Source organism: Panthera onca, chromosome B1 (genome assembly GCF_046562875.1).
Source record: "Panthera onca isolate mPanOnc1 chromosome B1, mPanOnc1 haplotype 2, whole genome shotgun sequence".
In the NCBI taxonomy this organism is placed as follows: Eukaryota; Metazoa; Chordata; class Mammalia; order Carnivora; family Felidae; genus Panthera; species Panthera onca.
Genome location: NC_138342.1, coordinates 56,913,723 through 56,941,592, shown reverse-complemented (window position 1 = coordinate 56,941,592; position 27,870 = coordinate 56,913,723). Strand labels below are relative to the sequence as shown.

Here is a 27,870-nt window from a genome sequence, read left to right as displayed (position 1 = left end):
TTATATCACCTCTCTAAGGTAGGTATAATAATTGTACCATGCAGATGAAGGAGTCTGACATCAAGTAATTAATGCAAAAACACCCAAACTGCAAAAGCTTTACTTTTTCTACTGTATCAGAAAAGGAAGTGTAGGATGGGGCTTTGAAGCCAGAAAAGCTGGATTGAAATCCTGACTCTACTAAATAGCTATATGACCTTCAGAAAGTTGTTTTTCTGGGTCACAATTTCCTCATCTTTAAAATATGGCTAATAGAATTTACTGTACAAGAGTTGTGAGGAATAAGAAACTAAGTACACTAAAGTGCTTACAAAAGTAACTTAGCACTAAGTTTTCATTTTATTTCCAACCAACCTCTTTATGAAGAAACAAAATTACTTGACACGTGCTACTGAGAAAGCTGTAAGCCAGAGATAAAGATAATGAAGGCTCCTATTAAGCCTGTCTGGGCCCAAATCCCAAGTGTGTATTCTTTATAAAGTTAACCTCCTGGAATTTCAGCATCCTCATAAATGATACATGGAGAACAGTACCACGCCTCAGAAAGTTATTGTAAAGGTTAAATTTGGTGACACACAACTGCTACATGGCAATTGTCTAATAAATATTAACCAGTGATCATCTCTGCATCTCTAGCAGCTAGATATTATTTAATGAACAGTGGCATAGTTAGAACATCTTTTGTGCGTTCCTTCTCTAGTCCTGTCATTTCCTTTCCTGGCATCATCCCAACTATTTTTCATTTCACCATCTCACAGGCATCTGGGTGGCTCAGCTGGTTGAGCATCTGACTTCGGCTTAGATCATGATCCTGTGGTTCATGAGTCTGAGCCCCACATCAGACTTGCTGCCGTCAGCCAGTCAGCACAGAGCCGCTTTGGGTCCTCTGTCCCCCTCTCTGCGCCCCTCCCCCCTTGCACTCTCCCCAAAATAAGTATTAAAAAAAGTTAGTTCACCATCGCAGCATCTCTTTCCTACTGTAAAAACCAGGGTAACTAAAGAAAAATGTAACTTTTTTACTATTTAAATTTGTCACTTACCTAGCAGTAAAACTACCAAATTTTCAGCAAATGGAGTATACAAACAGCAACTGCTACAAGTCACCAGTACAGTATGGAAAATGGAATTTTTACCTTATTTACCACATTGACTATTAGAAATATTCACAATGTAATTAAAGCATATCTCTTTCTACTTTTAACTGAAGTTCCTCTACATTCCTAAGCTTTTACTACACACAGTGTATACAATCTTTAAGTTGACAAACCTATTAACAAGTATCCTGCTCATGAATTACACTTAGGTAAGTGAAATGTGTGTCAGAACTGTTTTACAGACTCTTACAAATAAGATGATTGCAAAGGTACATTCTTTTCACTTTACAAGAAAAATGATAAAAGTGTTCTAAGTTTGACTGTTGCTTCACAACCATCTGTGAAATTTTCATAGACTACTACTTGACAGATTACTTTTTTCAACACCTCCGTTTTTCCCAAGTACTTTCATATTGCTTCCAAATATAAAAGTACTACCTCCATACTATTTTTTAGTATGACTTCAAAGGACCAAAAAAAAAATAATAATAAAATAAAATTGAACAACAACCCAAATATCCCCGTCGACAAGAATTTTTAAAATTTAGGGTTAGGTATTATATATCAATACAATAACTTCGGTTAAAAATAAAAATTTATTGATCTAAAGTTATTGCCAAAAAACTTAAGCTAAGTGAAAACTTTATTTAAGCTTAATGCTCTTTTTAACTCCTGCACGAATGCCAGAGAGTTCACCACTATAACGTTGCTCTTCTCTACGAACTTCACGAACTTGGCCTCTTCTGCGAATTTTGGCTCTTCTGAACTTCTCCCGGTGTTTGACTCTAGGATTCCGATCAATCTTCTTTCTCCTAGGTGTAAGTCCCCTATTTTTAGCAATCTGATAAGTAATGGCTCTCTTTGCATTTTGATCTTCAAGAGCCTGTTCTTCAGTGCTATTTTCTTCTTTCTTTCTCTTCAACTTTTGCTTGTCTTCTATTTCTCTATAGTATTTCAGTGCAGCTTCTTCATCAAAATCAGAATCATCAGAAATATCTGTAACAGCAGAGGCAGAAGCAGTCTCTGAAACAGATTTTGGCTTGGCCTTGGTGGATTTTACTTTTAAACTCAGTTCTTTCTTTCCAGCATCATCCTTAAGTGTGAGTAGATGACGAATTTCAGAAGACAGCTTCTGATCTACAACCGACAACTTGTTGATCAAATTTCGGTAGGTAACAAGCCTTTCTATGACAGGATGTCCATGTGCAGGGACTCTCCTGGCTTTCAGGATCAAATAAAAACTGATGTTGGAGCAGTAGTTCAAATAGAGATTGTACTTGGTCCTCAGGTATTGGCTTCCTTTTCCAGATGGAATGATCCCTTGCTCCACCAACTGTAGCAATGGCTCCAGCTCATCCTTCACCTCTGTCAACTTAACTTTCAGGTCTTCTATCAGTTCTAAGAGCTCTGGTGATTCTTTCCGCAGCATCTTCAGCTTCTCTTTCACTGAAACTTTCGCCAGATCCTTCACGACCCGGGTCTCAGCCTCATCTACTTGACGTACAGGTTTTGCAAAGGCCTCTACCCAGGTCACCCCAAAATCATCCTCTTGCAGGCCTTGGGCAAGGCGCCGCTGTATGAGCTGTGCTTCTTCTTCCTCCTCTCTTTCCTCCTCCTCTACTTCTTGTTGACTTTGTCGGTTTCGGGGCTTGGAACCGTAGTCTGTGTCATAGTAAAGTTTTTTCCTCTGACCCCACGACAAACTGGGATCCACAGATGCCTCGGCCTCACTCTGCACGGAGCTCCCACCATCATCATCATCATCTTCCTCCTCCTCCGCACTCTCTCCATCTTCATCGTCCTCATCAGCAATATCTAGGGCTAGAACCTCCTCCTCCTCATCGCCATCCTCCTCCTCGTCCCCACTCTCCATTTCGCTCCAGCCTTTAGACAAGACGGCCCGAGATCGGGCCTCATGGAAATCATCTACCTTATCTTGATAGTAGCTGGAGTCCCCTGGCGACGGTGGCAATTCTAAATCGTCTTCATTTTCGTCCGCTGGGCCGGGACCTGCCTTGGCTCGCATGGCTGCCCACTTGGCCGCTCCGCGCCGCCGCGATCTCCCCACCATAACTCACAGTCTCAAGTTCTACACCGACGTCGGGCTTTTGGCCACCTCTGTCTGACCTCAGCGCACGAGCCACGCGCTCCAGTAACACGCCTCTTTGAACAGCCACGCGCTCTCCTCCCAGGCGAGTGTACAGGCAAACAGGTCGGCTACAGATTCCACCTCCTTCCGGGCCCCAGAATCCTCTCCGCTTGGCGAGTGAACTAGGACTTCCGCTCAGCCCCGTAAGCTTTGTTACGTTAGGAGCACTTCCGTTTTCGCTTTTGCACTTTAATGCCAGTCTATTCCGGTGAATTAAAATCCTTCCGTGTAGGAACAGTAAATACTGGAAGTTCCGTTCCGTAGAGCCCTTTGAGACTTCTTATTCTCGCGAGTCTAGGCGTGGATGGGACGCGGGATCTTGAGGGACCGCGAGGCGAAGTCGTGGGGGCCGGTAGAGGGGGCTCTATCTCTTCGCGTAGGAGAGGCTCCGGGCTAGTTGTACTACGCATGTACAGGGCGTTTCCGACCTGGAGACGAGCGTAGCTCTATGGGAACTCTCTAGGTTCTGGAATTGTTATCTACCTATCAGCCTAGAAGTTAAACATGTTGTTTTCTCTCCACAAAGTCCAAATACTCTATATCTGGGCACCATAACCTGAGGCCGTGACGGCGCCGCTGGCCTCGAGAATCCTGGCAGAGCCTCGGATTAGCCCATCTCCAGCTCTCTGCCCCATCAGGGCTCGGTGACTCGGCGGTGATTTGTGTCTCTCAGGGTGTCCCCGAGGGGTGTCGGTGCCGAGCGCCCCGTTCTAGGATTTGACTCTCCCAGGAACTCAAGTTGGCTGCAGAAGGCACCGCACGACTTTTTTTTAGTGGACAAAGTTCACCCAAGATGTTTGGACCTGACACTCTCAGGGGCGGACCCTTTATTTAATTCTTCAACATTTATTAAGCATGAGACAGTGGGTGAGACTCTGGGAAGACAATGGTGGGCAAAAGCAAACGCTGTTCCCACATTTAAGTAATTTGTGGCCTCGCGAGGGACACGCGTTAATCAAATAATCCCACGACTCTTGCGCAATTCTAAATGGGATAGGGATTGTGAACTTTCGTCCAGGGTTACGCAGCGTTCAGCTGCCGAAAACACTCGACGCGCCTTTCACATCGCAGCCTTTGTACAAGCCATTCCCCTTATTTAAAAAAAAAAGGGTGTAGTCCTCCTACCCAAATTTGGGAAAGTTTTACTGTATTGAAGAGATCTTAAGCCTTTCCTGTGTGGTGTCTTTACTTACCTACTCTTTTCCTCCCTTCTTTATACCTAGTAGATCTCTGCAAGCGCTTATACTGAAAGGACCCAATACAGTGTCTGGCACAGAGTAAGTTTAATGAATAAGTATTGAAATTACAGTATTCCTTATCTCAGATGCTACATAAAACAGTGAATGAATGATGCATAAAGCTGCAAACGTTCCTAAAGGCAATAACCTGGCTGGAATGGATTTTAAGAAACATTAATTCAACTACTTTAATTTTATACATGTGGAAACAGACTTAGGGAGTTACATTAGCATACCTGGCACAGAAACCAGGGGCAGGGCTCCCACACCAGGCTTTCACATTGAGCTGTTATCAGTCCTTTGCGTCTTCAGTGTGAATGAGTTTCAGACCTTTTCCTGAGGGGAGGTTTTGCTGGGTGGATGAAAGAAACCAAGAGCATAGGTTAAAATATTTGAGGAGGAGGGTGATAATAAGGGAAGAATTAATCAAACTTTAGAAGTGTTTTTAGGGCTAGAAGTATGAAAGGACTGTCCTATAATCTTAGACTAATTTAAGGTTTAAGTTTTCATACATTGCATATGATAGATAAAGATTTTTAGTATTAATGACACCTTCAAATGTAGGGAGTTGAGTTGAACTTTCTATATGATGCTAAAATTAAGAGTGACACACAATTTCTTTGGAGAACATATAGTGTCTTTAAGAAAAATACAAATTTTTAGAAAAGTGGTATTTTGAACTAAACAATATTTTTAAAGTGTTAAAAGTTATGTTAAGCATTTTAAAACCTTTACAACATTTTAGAAAATACAATTTAGTGAATTAAAAAGGTATGGGTAAAAGTCCTATGTTCTAATGGTAAGCAAGAATTCATCTCTGAATGTGATTTTTAATAGGTTTTATCATTAAGCAAATATTAACTGCTTACTAACTGTAGCAGAATACTACATGTATAGTAGATACAAAGGTAAATTAGCCATAGTCTCTTCCATTAAAGAGTTTATAATTGGATACAAAAGAAGACAAGCATACACAGATTACTAAATTACAGAGCAGTGTGTGATGTAAACCCAGTGCTGTGAGAGATCAGAGGGGTGAGAGATTGCCTCTGGATTGTTATTCTGGAACATTGCTTAAAAAAATGTTGCATCTGAGTGGGACTGTAATTATATCCTTGCTTTAAATGTATTAAAAATTAAGTTTTATTTAGGCCCATAAATCCAAGTTTTTCTGCTTAATTTTGTTGCACATTATTTGAGAATTTATGGCCATATTTCAGGACCAGAATGCATACATTTTTATAGAGAAATTAGAAAAATATTTTTGTTTCTTTTAATGGGAATGATCACATTGCTCTAATATTATTTAGTTTATACTAATGATCGCATTTCCTAACTATTCAGAATAGAGTTGCAATATCCAGTGCATATTGAGAGAATGCTATAGTCCAACATTCTCAGATCTTTTTGATAAGGAACCATTCAGAAGCTAAATATTCAATTCCAGCAGCTCCCATAGCCTGATCTTCCATAGCTTAATCTTAGAATTATTTACTATTTAGGTGAGGAAATTTTTCTTCTTAAAAAACTTGTATTTCTGAAAAGACAGCTTAGCAGCTCTGTTATAAGCCTGTGCCAATTAAAGAGAAAAACACATAGTCCCCAGAGAAAAGGAATAAATATTAAATAACATTTGACATTTAACCATTATATTTGTGGCAACTATAGTTTATCATCAACTTTAATATTACATTATTGTGATGCTTGGCTTAGGAGTTAGCAAGCTACACATAATGAAGGCCACCAGGTTTTTGTTTTGTTTTGTTTTCTCGAGAATATCCTTTTTGCCTTATTCTAAGCTCTAAGACCTTTGGGGATTTTCTTAGTGTGGAAGGTAGGGGTTTATAAATGACACACTAAGTGTTATTAGGATACTTTATTCAGGGCATGAGTTCTGGGTGTTGAAGGTGTTCTATCACCAGATTTGCTTAAATTGGTCTCAGTTATGGACTATACAGCAATAGCAATTATAATAGCAACAACAACAATAACTAACATTGAGAGCAGTTATTATGTGCCAAGAAGTGTTATAAGCTCTTGAAATTCAGCTCTATGAGGAAGGTACTACAATATCTCTAATTTAAGAAACCGAGACACACAGAGCTTAAATGAGGTCATAAAGCTAGTAAGTGGTAGAACTAGATTTGAACCCAGACAATCTGGCTTAAAACCCACACTGTACTATAGCTAACTGCTTAGCTAGTACTGGCTTTCATATATTCTCTTAATAGATTTTCTCATTTCCAGTCTCTGCTGTACATTTGATTCAGTATCATACGATATATCCTCCTAGAATATCATTTCCATCATCCCACACCCTTGTTTAAAACCTTTTTCAATGACTCTTAGTTACTATCAAGATAAAGTTCATACCATACATGACCTTCCCTCAGTTTGCCAAAAAGTAGCCCTTCCAGCCATACGTTTTATTATTCCCCTACTGAAACCTTTCATTCTAACTTATGTGCTCTACTGCTCTAGTCTCCAAACATTGCTTTGCAATTTCAGTGTCTTCATAATTACTTATGTTAGAAATGTACAAATCATTGCAGACATCTTTTTGGCTAACAAAGAAATCTCACATAAGTCCATAAGGGAAACTGTATGAGACTCTTTGAAGAACTATTTTTGATAGCAGGGAGTTAGAGACAACCTGGATGCCTGTCCCTGGAAGAGCAGATCAATAAAAGGTCATGGATGAACATCGTGGAATTTAGAAGCATGGGATGACCATATATCTTGGTGGACCTGGTACAGTTCTATTTAATCTGTTATTCTGGTACAATTATTAATAGCACTCTTTTACTCTCATGATTTAGGTTATAAATTATTTGGCCATCTTAACTACATAGTAATTAGAAACAGTGACTGGAAACAGTGGATTATATATCCACAGAGCAACATGAATTGATATTAAAAACATTGTGCTTGGGGAGAAAAGCAAAAAATGAGATACATACTACTATATTGTTCACATATAGAAATGCATGCACAAAAAATACACGTTTTGTAAATACATATAAACAAAATAATGTAAAAAGAACAATTGCTTATGAAGGGGCAAAGAATGGGATGATGCTTGGAGATTAGAAAGAATGGGAGAGGAGCCTTCTCTGACAAAAAATGATAATGTGCCAGAAACTGAGGAGAATAATCAATTATTTGCATCTAAGGTTCAATTAAAAAACAAATAAGCAGACAGAAAATGACCATATAGGTCCCTAACTGAGAGTCCTTTAAAAGCCTCCAATATCTATGGGATCAAGTTTATATTCCTTATGATTTGACTCTTGTGTACATCTTAAACTTTACATCATACCCCATGCTCAGTGCCACCATACATAATATAGCCTTGTTTGTATATGTGTGTATGTATACACACACATGCACATGCACACACAGGCTGTGCTCTTTCTTGCCTCTTTTCCTTTGTACATATTGTTTCTTCTATACTTTTTAGAGAACTCTTATTTATCCTTTAAGACTAATTTTAAATGTCACCTTAAAAGCCTTTTCTGGCCTCCTCAGACAGGGTGAAGAGCTTCCTCTTTTGCATTCCCATAATGTTTCGTACATCTTTCTCTTTATACTTACTGCTCTTCCTCCGCTAAGTCTATGAGCCCCATTAAGTCTGGGTCCATGTAGTCATTTTTTAAATCTCCAGAATCTAGGTCAGAACTTGAGTAAATATGTTGCTATATTCACTGTCAGCCTATGAAAGTGGCAGCCTTTAACAATGAATTGCAGTATCTTTTGTGCTTCTCTAATCATCACTATTCTCCTTTTAAATGTAAAAGTAACATGTAATATTTAATGTATGGCTTTGTGTACTTAAGCTAATAGTTAAATGCACATTTACTTGCAATGCCAGTGTCATAGACTAGGTTGTGTTGACTGAAGTAAAAACAAGTAGTGTGTTTTTTAAATTTTTAATGCTTAGAGAGGTAGTAATGGTAAAAATAATTTTATATGATAGCAATAATGGGAAAATGCATCACTGATAGTTCATTCAGATAGTTCGATATAATCACAGAAACTCCTTGAACTATTTTTGGGTACGGAAAAGAAAGAAGGATTATTTTTAAGTGTAAAAAAGAAAATGGAAGACAGGAGGTATAGTGGCCATCTGCTTTCATTTCTCTCAGAAACCACTTACTCTGAAACCAGTAGGTTATATATTATTTTTGCAACTAAAGTCTATATCTATTTAAAGACACAAAAGTCCTAAAAGTGAAGCAAAATATAGAACTTGTACTGAAATATGGGATAAATATATGAACACTTTGAAGCTTTTAAAGATGACTTGGTTTGTTGGCCTTAATTACCAAATGAAGAATTTAATGAGATTGTGACACCACTTCCCCTTCCAAACTCTAATATAACTAAATACTATGTAATTATTTTGTAAACATTATTTTAATCCTTTTTGATTTTTTTTATCATGAGGAAACTTGTCGATACAATTATTTATGTATTAACTATTGATTCAATGATAATTATAGCTTTGATGGTGAAGGTCTTCTGAAACATGGTTCAGGTAGAATATTTTTCTTTAAGCCATTCCTCATTCTCTATAGAATGAAGGCCTTAGTTCTTAGCCTTATGTATGTTCAAGATCTATCTTTACCTGGCTCCAACTTATTTTTCCAGCTACTTTCCTTCTATTTTCCTCAATGAATTCTACAGTCTAGCCAAACTAAATCACTCATTGTTTTTTTCTCTTGTTGAGATTTCTTTCTCTTGGCCTTTGCTTATGCTGCCCTACATCTCAATTCTTAGATGTCCTTCAAGGCCCAGCTAAGATCTTATCTTTTCCAGGCTGTATTCTCTGACATAGTTCCTTCCATTAGCATCTAATAGCCCTTTAACTCTTCCTATGTTGGGATTTTAAAACATTTTCTCCATTGTGTTAAGAATATTCATCTTTTCTGCCAGATATATCACTGTTTGTCTTTAACCCTTATAATATCTAATACAATTACTCAGTTGTATACTGTGTAATAGTAAGTACTGTATACTGTGTATAGTAAGTACTGATAAATAGCTAGTCAAATGAGAGTTAAACTGAGCTCTGTTAAATTTCAGTAAGATATTAGAAGTTATTCAGAACAATCTAAGAATTTAATAAGCATCTGCAAATGGGACATTGATCTGTCTCCGTTTTTGATGTTAGGTGATAACTTGGACTCTGCTAAGAGCAAAGGGGAACCATTGGAGGGTTTTAAACAGGACAAAATTAGAGAATTTATGGGAAGAGGTAAAATTATGTGTGAGGTTGTTACAGTCATTTAGGTGATGAATTTTAGTGTCTAAACTAGGGCCTTGGGAATAAGGATACAAACAGTGGGCAGATTAAGAGCTCTTTGGGAGATGGTATTATAGGACTTAGTCTCTGTTTCAGTGCGAAGGTCAAGGAGTTACAGTGACTCCCAGGTTTTCTGGACAAGTGAGTGGATGATAGTACCCTCCCCCCCCCAACTAAGACAGAAAACTCAGGAAGAAAGAGGTTATCAGGGTGCAGGAAACAAGGGTAAATAAATTTTGGACATAGTGCATTTGAGGTGTCTGTGAAGAAGTTCAGGTGCCTTTTGACAGAATATATAAGTCTGAAGCTTGGGAGAAATATCTAAGCTAGAAAAGGCATTTGGGGGTCTTCAGCATTCAGTTGGAACATGAGACTATACTTGGTATATAATTGAAAACAGAAAAAATAAGGTTTGGATTGTTTTTACTTAAGTAGCTAGCACACATAAACTAGACCAGAAGGAGTATACTACCTTGTCAAATTTAAAAGGTTCAGATTAATAAATGAGCTAGATACAGTTAAATATGTAATTTAAACTTATTAAAGTTTAAGAATTCTAAATGTACCCTGTAAAACTAAGCCATGAAAAATTATCAACAAAGACAACAACAAAATACATCTGAATAAAGGCTCCATTTGTGCTTGACTCACATTTTTATCACGTCCAAAAGTTTGACTACATCTCTGGGCTGTCTCCAGTAGCTATTGTCAATAACATTGAATATTTTGGGAGATACTAATTATGTATCAGGCACTGTGTTAGGTATTTAAAATACATTATCTTACTATAAGATATCAGTGAGAAGGGTGCCATTATTATCCTCTTTTCACAGATGAGGCTCAGAAATGTGAAGTAATTTACCCAAGGTTATATAACTGGTACTTAAACCCAAGTCTGTCTCACACTGAAGTTGGTTTTGTCATTTTATTGAACCTTTTCCTAGTTCATATTTTATCACTAATGAAAAACTTGTAGAGCCCAGAGACATTCATTTCTGCTTCAGTGTGTGTTGAAATAGCTTGGACCCTCACATGTACAAACTAAGACCGTTCAGAGATACGGTACCAAATTCAACCAATATAGTGAAAGAGAAATATAAGAGAATTAGGAGGCATCGGCCATATTTCATCTCTCCAGTTTTGTTCTGGGGCCTGGGAAACCATGAATGTAGTAGATGTGTTCAGAGTATAAGCAAATAATCATAAGGCATAATTAGAGGCTCTCATTCAGAGATTGGTCTGTTGTTTCCTCATTGATTAATTTTGGGAAAATTTATTTTTTTTTCTTCTGTGATTTTGGTAAAATTGTTTATTTGCTATAAATTATTTTCCTTCAATTTCTTTTTGTCTACACTGATCGCCATATCAGAATATTACTTCACATTGTAAATTACCAGCTACTACAATTAATGTTCTACTATACAATATTTAAAATAGCAGTGAACACATTAGTGTTCACATAAGTGTTTCCTTTTGTATAAATGTAAATAACTGATAATATTCTACTTGAAAACTTGTTTCATGTTGCTAAGGAACTGAACTAAATGAAGATATTTAATAATCAAGTATAATTATCTATACAAAATCACTACTCTACAACCATATCATACAGTAATGCCAAGTTTACACCCATGTAAATGTTTTAATTGTGCACAGCACACAACACTGTAATAGGTACTTGAATGAAGGTATGTTGAAACATATAAAACACATTGTCTCTGGATTTCTGTTGCCATACTGAACATTCATTTCCTTGAATAGTCACGTTTTCTCTCATCCAAATCGTCAGTGTCACAACCCTGAGATCAAGAGTTGCATGCTCCACCAACTAAGCCAGCCAGGTCCTCCTAAAGAGAAATTTTTTTAAATAAAAAAACATGGTTGCCCCAATTATACTAGGAAATTTTGAGCCAGAATGATAGCTATATTTAACTTCTGATTGGTGCTAAAATAAATTACCACAAATTTAGTGGCTTATAGCAATACAAATTTATATCCTTACAGTTCGGTGGATTAGAAGTCCGACATGGTCTCATCGGGTTAAAATCAAACTGTCAGCATGACTGTGTTCTTTCTGGAGGCTCTAGGGGAGAATATGTTTCCTTGCCTTTTCCAGCTTCTAGATGCTGCCTTCATTCTCTGGCTCATGGCTTTTTCCTTTAACTTCAAAGCCAGCAGTGTAGGATCTTCAGCCTCTCTTTCATTCTTTCACTCTTTCACGGACTGTCCTGCCTCCCTCTTTCCCTTCTAGGAACCTTTGTGATTACGTTGGACCTACCTGGATAATCTAGGATAATCTTCCCATATGAAGGTTACCTGATTAGCAACCAAAATTCCACCTGCTACCTATATTCCTCCTTGCTGTGTAATGTAACATACGCACAGGTTCTGAGAATTAGGACATGGGTATCTTAGATGGGCCACTATTCTGCCTACCATTATACCTTAGCATTTATTTATGTAAATCTGAAAGAAGATGCTATCTTTTCTCAACATAAAAGAATAATAATAATAGTTGCTAAAATATTTGAATGTTTACATGCTGCAGGCACGTTCTAGGTGCTTACAACTGTTAATTCTCATCAATCCCCTGAAGTATATACTACAATTATGCTCCTTTTGTGGATGAAATTGAGGAGAATAGTCACATTTGGACCCAAGTAATCTGACTCCGGAGCCTTGCTTTGTTCAATAGGAAGATGGTAGATAGTGTGTCTCTTAAAACACATCTTTACAGTGTGTTATGTTGTTTTAGGTATTGTAAATTATTAGAATTAAGATACATTTATAGCTATAATATTGTAAAATAAGTTGGGAAATAATCAATTATGGCATACCTTTTAGGCCAAAGCAATTTATTTGAAACTCCAAGAGAGATACAAAAGAATTACTATGATTGACTTCAAAGAATGCATCCAGTATCTTAAAAATAATTGACTGAATATTCTCCACCATGGATTTATTCTTTCTTATTATTATTAGAGGAAACACACTTAGTGTGGCACTTAAATATGAATAGAAGAGTTAGCAAGAACAATTTTATTTTCTCATCTATTTTTCTGAGTCTTAATAATTCTTTGTAATTTATATAAAGACTCTTTAGAATGGGTCTTTATATATGTTTCCTCATATCCTGTTTTTGGGTGCCAATTGCTATTGCTCTATAAAGAGATCCCCTCCCTGCATCTGGAAAGCATTAACTTAGATAAATTACACACATAAAGAAGAGAAGGGGTAAAAGTGTAAAGTAGTGTGCTCACTCATGTAAAATGATATAAAGAGATAGGAGATGAGCAATGAAGTAACAGAGAGTAAAGGAGTGAACGGAGTGGAATGACATTATGCAGGGGAGACTACTAGAATTAGTTTCAAAGATTTGAGGAGTTTTAACAAGAGCTGGCAGAAAGGAAGAAGTTTATGGTGAGGAAAATAACAGAGTAAAAAAGATTCTGAAACAGGAATTAGCAAATCCTATATAGGAAAAGGAAAGCAGACATATTTGAATAGATAGCAGAGGCCTCTCCTGAAAATAGAATTTCCTTAAAGCAGTGAGGGACCAGACCACTGGACTTTATGAATTGAAAGGAACATATTGTTGTTTGAGGAGTTTTCTGGAAAACCTGTTTATTATTGTGTCTCGAGAGAAATTAGAGAGAAATTACTGTTGGTATTTTTTTTAATGGATTTTTGGAAATAGGCTGTTTGTAAATTAAGACCTTCCCAGAAAGTCGTGTAAGAGGAAAGAGCTCTGCATGATAGTCAAACAACTGACATGTAATATCCCAAATAGCAGTTCTGTGAAAAGCCACTGCAGGTGCAAGTTTATTTAAAAACAGACCACAACACAGGTGCAATTCTCCTTATAAACATTTAACCACAAGAGACGACCATAAAGTCTATGTGGAAAGCCGTTGGAAAAAAAGAGAATTCAGTTTTTTGTTTGTCTTAATTTTTTAATTTTTAAAAAGAATTTGGGATGAAGTTTCTTCCTCATATTTTAAGTTCTTTTTAAACTTAATTTTTGCCTCCTAATTTTTTTTTCAATATATGAAATTTATTGTCAAATTAGTTTCCATACAACACCTAGTGCTCATCCCAATAGGTGCCCTCCTCAATGCCCATCACCCACCCTCCCCTCCCTCCCACCCCCCATCAACCCTCAGTTTGTTCTCAGTTTTTAAGAGTCTCTTATGCTTTGGCTCTCTCCCACTCTAACCTCTTTTTTTTTTTCCTTCCCCTCCCCCAACCTCCTAATATTTAAATATAAATTTTACATATACTGTGATTAGATACAGATCAATATTGAGAAATTCTGTATGCAATACGCAAAAATGTTTAGGGTTAAAAAATGTGAATTAGAAGGATTTTCTCCATGTATATAAAGAATATTAATGACTTTTAGTCTTGTGGGAGGTGAATTGGACTGGAAGTTATGAGGCCTATGCTCCTTTAACTTTAGAATGACGAAGATTAATTCTGAAATTCAAATTTTTTTAATGCTTATTTATTTTTGAGTGAGAGAGAGAGAGAGAGAGAGCATGAGCAGGGGAGGGAGGGGCAGAGAGAGAGGGAGACACAGAATCTGGAGCAGGTTCCAGGCTCTGAGCTGTCAGCACAACCCAAACCCACGAACTGTGTGATCATAACCTGAGCTGAAGTCGGACGGTTAACCAACTGAGCCACCCAGGCGCTCCCAATTCTGAAATTCAAAGTAGATCCTAAACTTACACAATTCAAATGGGAAAAAAATGTTACTCCTATAAAGAAGTGCACGGTACTATTTACTGCAGTTCTCCCTTCACTCTGCCACAGTTCCAGAGCCTTCCTCCGTGCTACTCGTTTTGTTCAAGCTCTTTCCCATCTTGGGCCTTTTACTTGCTGTTTCCTTTATTTTGGAACAGTGTCTGGCTGATTCTGTGGTAGGCAGAATAACATCCCTGCACGCACCCACCCCCCTTCAAGTGCATGCCCTAATCCCTAGAACCTGTGCATGTATGACCTGTTACATAGCAAAAGAGATTTTGCAGATGTGACTATGGGTGTGGGCCTTAAAATGGGGAGATTATCTTCAATTATCTGGATGGGCCCAATGTAATCACAGGAGGCCCTAAAAGCAGAAAACTTTCCCTAGCTGGGAGAAAGAGAGATGAGGCAAAAACAGAGGCCAGAGGACTTATCCCACTATTGTTACCCAGCAGGCGAGGGGATAGGGATGTCACCCCTAAAACCTTAAGGGACCAAATTCTTCCAAAAATCTGAATGAGCTTAGAAGGAGATTCTCTGCCAGAACCTCAAGATAAGAGCCAGGCTGGCTGACCCTTTGGTTTCCACATTGTGAAATTGGAGCAGAGGAATTAGCTGAGCCTACCGGACTTCTGAGTTACGGAACTATGAGATAATACCCTTGTGTTGTAAACCACTCAGTTTGGGGTAACTTGTTACGGTGGTGTGGAAAGCCAGTACAGGCCCCTGTTTTAGTCTAGATGTTTCCTTAGGCCTTTCCCGAGTATGTCTTCTAAAGTAGACTACCTCAACCCTGCCCCACCTGCTCTTGGTCACACAACTTTGTTTATTTCCTTCATTGTATGTATCGCAAACGGTGATATTATTATTATTATTATTATTATTATTATTTTGTTTATATTATTTTTCTTATCTGTGTTCCTCACTAGAATTTAATCTCTGGGAAGGTAGGGCCCGACTGCTTATGGTCATCTGTATCTTTGTGTCAAGTGTACAACGTATAAGACACATATTAGATCTGCAACATACATTTGTTGAAAAGTCGTTTTTGATAGAATAGTAGATGGGGTAACCCCAAATGAGATGTAGAGACTTTATGGTAAGCCATGGTATATCAATATGATAAAATATTACCTAACTACTTCAGAGGTTAACATGTGCTCTGTATCAATTTTTGGAAACTGGTGTGTAAAATGTGCCAGTGACAAAAAAGAACACAAAGTAATTTGTGCAGAAGTATGATCATATAAAATGCATTTATATATGCTTTTAAAGATTAGAAATTAATTTTGGAAATAAAGTTTAGTATTCTTAATTCTACACTTAATACTCAACATTTGCTTGACCTATAATAATATGCAAAATGTAGGACCATTACTTAATTCTTAATCTACAAAATAGTTTCAGGATTAAGATTCTGAAAGGGAAGGGATAAGCATGCATTTTTTGCAGTGATAATTGGTCTTTATTTTTTAATAATGACTCTTAATTGTCTTTATTATGAATATATAAACTGTGAAAGATAATATAACAAACCTATGCATTCTATTACTTGGTTTAAGAAATAGAGCATTACAAATGCACTTGTAATTGCTTATATACTCCTTAACATTACTAAGCATATCTTTAAACTTTTACTGATAATAGTTCTTTTCTTTTTTCTTTTTTTCTTTTGGACGTCTGATCTTTTTTATTCATTACTTGTAGAAAATCTCATTTTGACTGGACTCAGACTTAAAGGTAGAGGCTCTCAGAGAGGACAGCCTCCATCTCTTAGCAATCTATCTGTTCCTGGCACTGTTGTTTGGCCTCCTTTCTCTCAGCCAAAAGTTTAGCATATTCTGCAGCCTCTTCCTTATCTTAGTACGCTGTTTCTTCAGAGCAGTATACCAATGTTTGTGTTGGAGGACACATGGAGTAACAAGACCCTGAATCTTGGGTGCTTTGGTCCTAGATGTCTTACCTTCATTACTTAGGGGCTTTCTCACAACATACTGGTGGACATCATCTTCTTCAGAGAGACTGAAATGGTTGCCGATTCCACTAGCAATTTTGGGCCCCAGGTGATGAGGCACAGTAGGATCAGTGAATCCAGAAATATTCTTCTCCCCTTTTTTACAGTGACCAAGTTGAGAACACGGAGATTGGCATCCATAACGCCCTTTCTTTCTCTAGTCCTCCTTGGTCTGTAGCAGGAATGCCCCTTACTCAGCAGCAGCAGCTGGACATGGCCATGGGTCAAAACATGGGGAAGCCTTGTTTGTCGTTGCCACCACTGATTTGGACCATGTAACCTTTCCATTCTTCACCCAGGGCATCAACAGCAACGTCTCTGGCCATAAGCTTATCATAAAAGGTATGAAGTTTGCACTTCAGTGAATTTATGGCAGCCCGTAGCTGGGAAAGAGTTGTTCAGCTTCATCCTAAAGCAGCTTACTTCCTCCACGACACTATGGAAAAGAGCTGCTAATCGTCCTTGATAAGTTACATCTGCTCTTGTAGAGTTGGAAGGAGAGTGCTCTACAGGAGTTTTGGGAAGTCCAGAGCAACCCAGCCAGGATCATCTTGTGGGGACAAATAGATTGCAGTCAGATAAAAGGTTTTAGCTCACTTTAGAAAATTCCCTCTTTAATCTTTGTGAATAACTTTATGTACAACAGATTTGTGGAACTCTGAGTGAGTGTAGGGTGTTTTGGGACTTTCAGGATACTCAAAGTTAAACTGGTTGCAATTATATATTCATTATACTGTGTATATATACACACACAAAGAATTTCCCACTTTTGAATGCTTTATTTTGCTTCACTTCTCTTGGAGATAATTTTTGTCGGCTTGTCTCAGCAGAAGATCTTTCCTCTGGTGCTAGTAAGATCTTCTCTCACTTTAGTCTTCTGGGTTGATTCAAAAGTTACTTTTGTATTGTTTAGTGTCTCAGAGATACAGAAGGTAAAGATATAGTACATATAGATAAGGTATAAAGGCCATGTTCCTGATGATCCTGTAACATATTTTAGATGTTGTGTTTTTGGAGCTGATTTGGATAGTCCTATTCATTACCAAATCTTATTTTTCATATAAAGTTCAAGGACAAATGGGAACACTAAATTGTCACACTACATGCAGAATTTAATCCATTAAAAGGAAAATCAAGAGTTCAGCTACATCTTGGATTTAAAGCCAAGAAGGCTATTAAAAAATATCATCATCCCTTTTAAGTGTTTAAGTGGCCAGATGCCAGGATATCAAGGATCTTTTTATATTATGAAAGACTTTCAAGGGGAGAAATCACATGACATTAAAGATAGAGGCTGAAGAGAGATTGATTTCTTAAGATAAGTATTCATACTATCCTTACGGACGACATGGGGAATTACATTGTGTGTGATAGGATGTTATTATATGAATTAACTTGAACTGAAGTGCTCTAACCAAAATGTGCTTATTAATGGATTGGTGTTAGCTTACAGGTGAGACTTTAGATGTATGCCAAAGAAGTCTGTCTTCAGCACTAACCCATTGAATATTTTTCTTAACAACTTAAGTAAGGATTCTGATGGCATGTGTATCAAGTTTGTAGATGCTGTGAAGCTGAGAGAATTAACTAAATCTGGACTTAAAAAGAATCTAATAGGTGGTAATGTTAGTCTGAGTTTAGCAAGATAAAACTTAGGGACCAATGCTAAATCTCATACGCAAATTCCAACTGTTTAAGTATTAAATGTGGGGAAGTTATTACCTTATAGAAGCATTTATTTTTTAAAAGGGGAGTTTGGTTGACTGTAGAATTGTTAGAAGCCAATAGGGTAACATAGCTGCCAAAAGAGAGATACTGTTATCCTAAGTGGCATTTATTGAAAAATATTGCAGTCCTGCTACTTTATACTAGGTCAGATGGCAATTGGACTATTGCATATATTGACACTATGGAGCCTGTTCAGAAAAGAGACTAGTACTGCCAGAGGACTTAACTAGAGTTTTCAACTCCCTATGAAAATGTTCTCCATTCATCCTTTATTCAATCAGTATATCTTAGGTATTCTTGTGCTTTGATCTTGGAAACAGAAATGAGCAACAAGACAATGCCCTTCTCAAGGAGCTTTTATTCTAATGAGGAGGAGACAGATACTAAATAAACTAAATAAGAAATCCAAACTATGATAAATACTATGAAGAAAATAAAACAGGGTAATATGACAGTGACTGGGTTCGGGTGATTAGCAATGAGGGAAATTCTCTCCGGGGCACTGACCTTTGACTTGAGACTTGAATGATGATGAGGGGACAGCCATGCAAAGATATGAAAAGCATTTCATACAGAGGGATTTAAAAGAACAAAGGCCCTGAGTGTAAGTAGCTGGAGAGTGATGAGGGAAAGGGAGAATTGTGGGAAATCAGGTAAAATAATGAGTTTGCATTTATTCTAAATGTAATGAGAAGCCAGTAGAGGGTTTTGAGTCAGATATGATCTGACTTATCTTTTGAAAGATCACTGTCTGCTGAGTGGACAATGAGTCATGGGGGTAAGACTGGATGTAGAGAAGAGTTTGGAGCAGTGAATAGTTTAATGCGTTATAAACATAAACCATTTTTTCCTCCTAATTATTGCTTCCAAATCACCATAATTAATTTTTTCTTTGCCTCCCCCTGACAATATTTTAAGAAAATGCAGTAATTTTGGAAATTTTCCATCATTAAATGTTTAATTTATTTTCTGAACCTAAAACAGGTCTAAAGAGTAGCTTATTAAAAAAAAGAAAGTCGGGGCACCTGTGTGGCTCAGTCAGTTAAGCGTACGACTTTGGCTCAGGTCATGATCTCAGTCTGTGAATTCAAGCCCCACGTTGGGCTCTGTGCTGACAGCTCAGAGCCTGCAGCCTGCTTCGGATTCTGTGTCTCCCTCTCTCTCTGCCCCCCCCCCCCCCTCACTTGCACTCTGTCTCTGTCTCTCTCTCGCTCTCAAAAATAAATACACATTAAAAAAAGTCAATTTCAGTGTAAAAACTTATATCCCAACCTCACTTTCTCCAACATCCAATCTGAAACAAGATGAAGTAACAGAGACCAGATTTACCCTCCCACCTGAAACAACTAAAGAACCTGACAAACTTATGAAACGATTTTTAAGAGATTGGACATTAGGCAACAAAGGGCAATGATCTCTGAGAGACAGAAAACAAATGTGAAGTCCTCTGCAATTTCCCCAGCTTGAGAGAGTTTCCAGGCCCTGGCCTCACTGGCAAAATCTGCCAAACATATAAAGAAAAAAATCATACTAATTCTACACTTAACACCTGCAGCAAATTGGAGAGGAAAAGATACTTCTAGATTTATCCTATTCAGGATGATCCTGAAAACAAAACCAGGCAAAGACATAAGAAAATAATAATTTGAGGCCAATATCCTTTATGAACATAAATACAAAAATTCAAAGCAAAATTTTTGTACATCGAATCCATCCATTTATAAAAAGGATATTACATCATGAATAAGTTGGGTTTTCCCCAGAAATGCAAGGTTAGTTTAACATTTAAAATCATTATAACTCACTATATTAACAAACATAAAAAAAGGAAAATCATATGGTCATCTCAATAATCAGAGAAAAGGCATTTGAAAAAATGCCATCTCCATTTCTGAAAAAACAATCTCAGCAAACTACGAACAGGAGGGAACTTCCTCAACTTGATAAAGAACATTCAAGGAAAACCTAACATCATACTTAAAAACTGAATTCTGAAGATATGAATATTTTTTCTACAAATCTGTCTTGTCTTTTCCCAAATGTCAACTTCAGTAGTTATAGAACATTTGGTTCATATGAAACATATCCCTAATCTGAACATCACTAACATCTCCAATTTTACCAATCTTCTACCAGCCACAATATCTCACACATGAAGTACTCAAATACCTTCACAAAAGCAACATTGCTATGTAAGCAACATGAAGACAGTACTTTTGTCCAAGTATCTAGAACAGTATCTGGCACATAGTAGGTACTCAACTAGTTGACAGAGTAGAATTATAATAAAATATCACTCTGCACCTCTACCTACCTATATAACACTTTTATTTTTTCATTTTTTTCTTTGATTTTCAATTCCTATTATTCTGCCTTCTCTCCCCCCACCTTTTTTTTTTTTAATTTAAATTTTAGTTAGTTAACATACAGTGCAATGTTGGTGTCAGGAGTAGAATTCAGTGATTCATCACTAATATAAAACACCCAGTGCTCCTCACAACAAGTGCTCTCCTTAGTACCCATCACCCCTATAGCCCATCTCCTACCCATTTCCCTCTGTCAACCCATAGTTTGTTCTCTATCATTAAGAGTCTCTTGTAGTTTGTTTCCCTCTCTTCTTTTCTCCCCCACTTCCCATATGTTCATCTGTTTCATTTTTTAAATTCCACATACGAATGAAATCCTATGGTATTTGTCTTTCTCTGATTTACTTATCTCACTCAGCATAATACTTTCTAGCTCCATCTATGCCATTGCAAATGGTAAGATTTCACTCTTTCTGATGGCCGAGTAATATTCCACTGTGTGTGTGTGTGTGTGTGTGTGTATATATATATATATATATATATATATATATATATATATACACATATATATACATACCACATCTTCCTTATCCATTCATCAGTCAATGGACATTTGGGCTCTTTCCATGGTTTGGCCATTGTTGATAAAGATGTGAATTTTTTTTGACAGCTTTGTTGATATTTAATAGATATACAATGAAATGCACACCTTTAAACTGTATAATAAATTTTGACGTGTGTGTAGTCAGGATTTGTAACCACATTAAGATAATGAGCATATCCATCCTCTCCAAAAGTTTCCCCAGGCACCCTTGTAATCTTTTCCTTCCTCCCTTCTCTCCCTGTCCCTACCTTCCTAGGCAATCATTGATCTGCTTTCTGTCACTGTAGGTTTGCTTTCATTTTCTAGAATTATTTATATTAAAAGAGTCATTTTTATTAAATTACAATTTTAATATAATTATTTAAATTGAATAAGGTAATAATTAGTTAATACAGTACACAATTTAATATAAATATATCAAAATATAATTTCAAAATAATATTTAAAATACATGACTTTATATTTTTGTAATGTGTACTTCAATTATATATATATATATATATATATATATATATATATATATATACATATAATATATGGAATCATACTGTATGTACTCTTTTTAAAGTATTTTGTCTGGCTTCTTTAACTCAGAATAATTATTTTGAGATTCATCTATGTTGTGTGTGTTAACAGTTCATTCGCTTTTATTGCTGAATAACATACCACAATTGGTTCATCCAATTTGTTTATGGATATTTAGGTTGCTTCCAGTTTCAGGCTATTTCAAAAATTTTTTTTAATGTTTTTAAATTTATTTCTGAGACAGAGAGAGACAGAGCATGAGCAGGGGAGGGCAGAGAGAGAGGGAGACAGAATCCGAAGCAGGCTCCAGGCTCCGAGCTGGCTCAAACTCACAGACTGCGAGATCATGACCTGAGCCAAAGTCAGACGCTCAACCGACTGAGCCACCTAGGCGCCCCAAGTTTCAGGCTATTTTAAATAAAGCTAACACTTCTTCTGAGTGTTGTCTTCCTCCCTCAAGTCAGAAAAACTCTGGATGTATTCTTTTTCTTTTCCAGCTTTATTGAGAAATAACTGGCATATGACTGTTTAAGGTGTACAATGTGATGATTTGATACATATATATTGTGAAATGGTTACCACAGGAAAGTTAGTTAACATATCCTTCACCTCATATAATTACCATTTTGTTGTTGTTGTTACTGTGAGAACATTAAAGTTCTCTTATAGCAACTTTTAAGTGTACAATACAATGTTAGTAACTATAGTCACCATGCTACACCTTATATCCCCGGAACTGATACATCTTATAACTGGAAATTTGTACCTTTTGACCAACCTCTCCCATTTCTCCCATCCCTCAGCCCCTGGCAACCACTAATTCTGCTCTCTGTTTCTGTGAGTTCAATGTTTTTAAATTCTACATGAGTGAGATCATAAAGTATTTGTTTTTGTCTGTCTGACTTAATTTCATTTAGCAAAATGCCCTTAAGGTCCACCCATGTTGTCACAAATAGCAGAATTTCCCTCCGTTTTATGGCTGAAAAATATTCCATCATATATATCACATTTTATTTATTCATTCATGTGTTTATGGACACTTAGGTTATTTCCATGTCTTGGCTATTGTGAGTAATGCTGCAATGAACACAGGTGTGCAGGTATCTCTTTGAAATAGTGGTTTAATTTCCTTTGGATATTCTTTTGGATGTTACCCAGAAGTGGGATTGCTGGATCATATGGTAGTTCTATTTTTAATTTTTTGAACAACATTCATACTGTCTTCCACAGTGGCTGTACCAATTTATATTCTAAGCAACAGTGCACCAGGGTTCTCTTTTCTCCACATCCTCACCAGCATTTGTTATCTCTTGTGTTATTATAATAGCCATTTTAACAGATATGAGGTGATATCTTATTGTGGTTTTGATTTGCATTTCCTTGGTCATTAGTGATGTTCAACACCTTTCATGTGCGTATTAACCATTTAAATGCCTTCCTTGGAGAAATGTCTGTACAAGTCTTCTGCCCATTTTAAAATCAGATTGTTTGGCTTCTTTGCTATGTAGTTGTATGAGTTTTTTATATATTCTATATGTTAATTTCTTATCAGATATGTGGTTTGCAAATATCTTCTCCCACTCTGTAATTGCATTTTAATTTTGTTGATTATTTCTTTTGCTGTGCAGAAGATTTTAGTTTGATGTGGTTTTAGTTGTTGTTTTTGCTTTTGGTCTCATATCCAAAAAATCATAGTCGAGACCAATGTCAAGGAGCTTTTTCACTATGCTTTCATCTAGGAGTTAGTCAGGTCTTATGGTTATGTTCTTAATCGGTTTTAAGTTAATTTTTATGAATGGTGGAAGATAGGGGTCCAATTTCATTCTTTTACATGTGAATTTCCAGTTTTCCCAAAACCATTTATAGAAGAGACTCTTCTTTCACCATTGAATATTCTTGTCTCCCTTGTCAAATAATAGTTGACCCTATGTGTATAAATTTATTTCTGGGCTCTAGATTCTGTTCCATTGGTCTATGTGTCTGTTTTATTTGTTTGTTTGTTTGTTTGTATATGTAGCTGTTTTTATGCCAGAGCCATACCTTGTTGGTTACTATAGCTTCTTTTTAGATATTTTAATTCATACTTTATAAGGGTCATACAGCATGAGCACATATCAGTTTCTATGTTCCTACATGCCCACAACCCAAGGGGAAATGTCCAATTCTCTCAGGAACGCTTTCCTCAAACTTCATTGTAGCAGATAGCTCCAGGTTAGGTTTGCATTTTCTGAAACTCAACATGGAGTGACCAACATAATGATGATGATTATAATGGTTCTGATGACAATAATCACTACTACTTATGGAGTGCTTACTATAGGCCAAAATCTTTTCTAACTCATTTATATGTTATAATACATGTTAAGCCCCACAACAATCCTATGGAATATGTATTGTTATTATCCCCATTTTAAAGATAGAGATTAAATGAGCGTTTAAGGTTTGCCCATTTCACAGCTAGTAGGTGATGAATTGGAAAATACACTCAAGCAATCAGACTCAGAATCCTTTCTCTTAACTGTTATGTTCTATTGCTTCTCAATTTTCCCCTTTTTCAGGGTCCCTTATTTCTTTGAGTTATTTTCTTAAATCTCTCCCTCACTTGACTTTGGGGAGAGAAAAGCATTCTGTCTTTCCTTCTCCCAAGAGTAAGGGGGGAAAGTCTCTTTTACCATAAACACTACTGTTTCCACAAAGCCAACAGCTCCTATGATGCCATTTCCCTTTCCCTCCAAAGTCCTCTAAAGACTAGGGGAGGAGCTCCAGCAGTGGGGGTTGTGGTTAATGGCCCCTAAGTTGAGTTCTGTAGCCTCCTAGTAAGCCTTGAAGGAAGTGTCTGATTCTCTTTAGAATTTAGGGTACTTAGCCATTCTTTTTTTGTCAGGTGTGGGTCCTAGTAGCCAATGCTGGGGCAAAGGAAAAATAACTTTATGGCTGAGGCTATTGTAGTAGTCTAGGATAGAGGATAAAGACTTGGACCAGGGTGGTAGAGAAAATGGAGAGAATCAGATAAATTTGGGATATATTCTTGAAATAAAACCAACAGGATATGGTGATAAATTGAATGTGGAGGAGATGAAAAGAAAGGAATCAAAGAAGAGAATTGTGGCTTGAATAACCAGGTTGGTTTACTGAGCTAAGGAAGACTAGAGACAGAAAAAGATTGGAATGGAAGTGTGAAGGCTTGATTATCAAGAGTACTGTTTTGCCTGGTTAAGTTTTGGATACCTGTTAGACAGACAAATGGAGATATCAAATAGAAAGTAGGAGTTTGGAGCTCAACAGGGAAGCTAAAGTCTAGGATTGTACATTTGAAAGTCACAACATGTCCTGTAGTCAAAGCCATGGGATCAGGTAAGACTAATTAAGGCAAGGATGACAGAAAAGAGAAGACTGAGGATCAAACCTCAATATTCACAGGAAAATTGAGCCAGAGACTGAGAAGGAATCACTAATGAGATAGTAGCATGACAAGGAGAGCGTCTTCTCTGTGTCCCAAGAGAATAAAGTCTTTGTCATGATTTGAATATCCCAAATATAATAAGCCGTGTTCAGAGGAAGTGAAGCATCGACCTATTTCAGATGGTTTTTAAACAAATGCTGAACTCATACTGTGTGCTGTATAGGAAATTGAAACAAACCTTGAGTAGGAGTAAAGAAGGTGAGACTAAATTACCTTAAGCTGTCTTTCATCCAGATGAGTCTGTCACTGAACCTCTTACTATAAAAAATCTTTTATATGAATGTAGAAAAAGAAACTATTTGTGGTGAAGAATTTACAATGTATGGCTAAGCTCCCAGTAGCTTAACTCACTTGCATGGAAAGTGTTCTACTATTCACATTTTACATATTTTTTGTTGGGAAGAACATAACTAAAACTGGAGATGAAATGGTTTGAAAATTAAACCAAGACCTGTTATTTACCTATAATTGGTTAGTGCTAAAAAGATTATGAAACAATTCACCTATAGCGCAGACTTGTAAAAATAAATAAAAGCTTCAGCTAAGTTGTTTCCAATGTAAGCCTATGTGTTTAAAAAAATTACCTCTATTAACCTCTTGCTCTTCTATAAGTAGATAAGTAGATAATACTTCTAGTTATCACCCTTCCTCCCCCCTCCCCCTGCTGGTGCTTCTAGTCTACCAATTTTCAAACTTTATTGTACGTTAGAATTAACTGGAAGCCTTTTTAAAAATAAGTATTCCAAGGTTACGTCTCCAGTAATTCTAATTGGGTGTGGCCAGGAAATCCATATTTTAACTAGTACTCCAGATGGTTTTAGGGAAGATAATCCCTGGACCACAGTTGGCAAAACACTGGTCCTGATCCTATATTGCAGGTATGGGTAACTGTCTTCTGGTGGCAAAAGTGACACTTGGGTCACCACCTCTTATTTTTACTGAAGTAATTTCTTTTATTTTTATTTTTTAAAAATAGTATGTCCTGCAAAAGTCAAATGACTTCATTCATATGAGGACTTTAAGAGACAAAACAGATGAACATAAGGGAAGGGAAACAAAAGTAATATAAAAACAGGGAGGGGGACAAAACAGAAGAGACTCATAAATATGGAGAACAAACTGAGGGTTGCTGGAGGGGTTGTGGGAGGGGGATGGGCTAAATGGATAAGGGGCACTAAGGAATCTAATCCTGAAATCATTGTTGCCCTATATGCTAACTAATTTGGATGCAAATTTAAAAAAAATAAAAAATAAAACAAGTTAAAAAATATTATGTCATGTACTTGTTTATTTATTTATTTAATAATATTATTATTTTTTAAAATTTATATCCAAGTTAGTTAGCATATAGTGCAACAATGATTTCGGGAGTAGATTCCTTAATGCCCCTTACCCATTTAGCCCATCCCCCCTCCACAACCCCTCCAGCAACCCTCAGTTTGTTCTCCATATTTGAGAGTCTTTTATGTTTTGTCCCTCTCTCTGTTGTTTTTATGTTATTTTTGCTTCCCTTCTCTTGTGTTCATCTGTTCTGTGTCTTAAATACCTCATATGAGTGAAGTCATATGATTTTTGTCTTTCTCTGACTGACTAATTTCGCTTAGCATGATACCCTCTAGTTCCATCCACGTAGTTGCAAATGGCTAGATTTCATTCTTTTTGATTGCCGAGTCATACTCCATTGTATATATATACCACCTCTTCTTTATCCATTTATCCATCGATGGACATTTGGGCTCTTTCCATACTTTGGCTGTTGTTGATAGTGCTGCTATAAATCTTGGGGTGCATGTGCCCCTTCAACACAGCATACCTGTATCCCTTGGATAAATACCTAGTAGTGCAATTGCTGGGTCGTAGGGTAGTTCTATTTTTAATTTTTTTGAGGAACCTTCATACTGTTTTCCAGAGTGGCTGCACCAGTTTGCATTCCCATCTGTTCTTGCCAACATCTGTTGTTCCTTGAGTTGTTAATGTTAGCCATTCTGACAGGTGTGAGGTGGTATCTCATTGTGGTTTTGATTTGTATTTCCCTGATGATGAGTGATGTTGAGCATTTTTTCATGTGTTGGTTGTCCATCTGGATGTCTTCTTTGGAGAAGTGTCTATTCATGTTTTTTGCCCATTTCTTCACTGGATTCTTTGTTTTTTGGGTGTTGAGTTTGATAAGTTCTTTATAGATTTTGGGTACTAACCTTTTATCTGATATGCCATTTGCAAATATCTTCTCCCATTCTGTCAGTTGCCTTTTAGTTTTGCTGATTGTTTCCTTCACTGTACAGAGCTTTTTATTTTGATGAGGTCCCAATAGTTCATTTTTGCTTTTATTTCCCTTGCCTCCAGAGACTTGTTGAGTAAGAAGTTGCTGCAGCCAAGGTCAAAGAAGTTTTTGCCTGCTTTCTCCGCGAGGATTTTGATGGCTTCCTGTCTTACATTTAGGTCTTTCATCCATTTTGAGTTTATTTTTGTGTATGGTGTAAGACAGTGGTCCAGTTCATTCTTCTGCATGTCACTGTCCAGTTCTCCCAGCACCACTTGCTGAAGAGACTGTCTTTATTCCATTGGATATTCTTTCTGGTTTGTCAAAGATTAGTTGGCCATATGTTTGTGGGTCCATTTCTGGGTTCTCTATTCTGTTCATTCCATTGATCTGAGTGTCTGTTTTGTGCCAGAATTAATTTCTTTTAGATACATGGTTTAC

General features: G+C 36.9%; 1 protein-coding gene across 1 annotated transcript; it reads right to left on the bottom strand.

Moving 5' to 3' along the window:
* Positions 1-748: 748 nt before the first annotated feature.
* On the bottom strand, positions 749-3,419 carry UTP3 (UTP3 small subunit processome component). The gene has a single exon (XM_060654923.3). It carries the CDS (start codon positions 3,163-3,165, stop codon positions 1,738-1,740), a length of 1,428 nt encoding a protein of 475 aa, XP_060510906.1. The 5' UTR covers positions 3,166-3,419; the 3' UTR covers positions 749-1,737.
* Between the last annotated feature and the right edge of the window lie 24,451 nt (positions 3,420-27,870).

Coding starts and splice junctions, on each gene's coding strand:
- UTP3 (XM_060654923.3), bottom strand. CDS start 3,165: ATGGTGGGGAGATCGCGGCGGCGCGGAGCGGCCAAGTGGGCAGCCATG.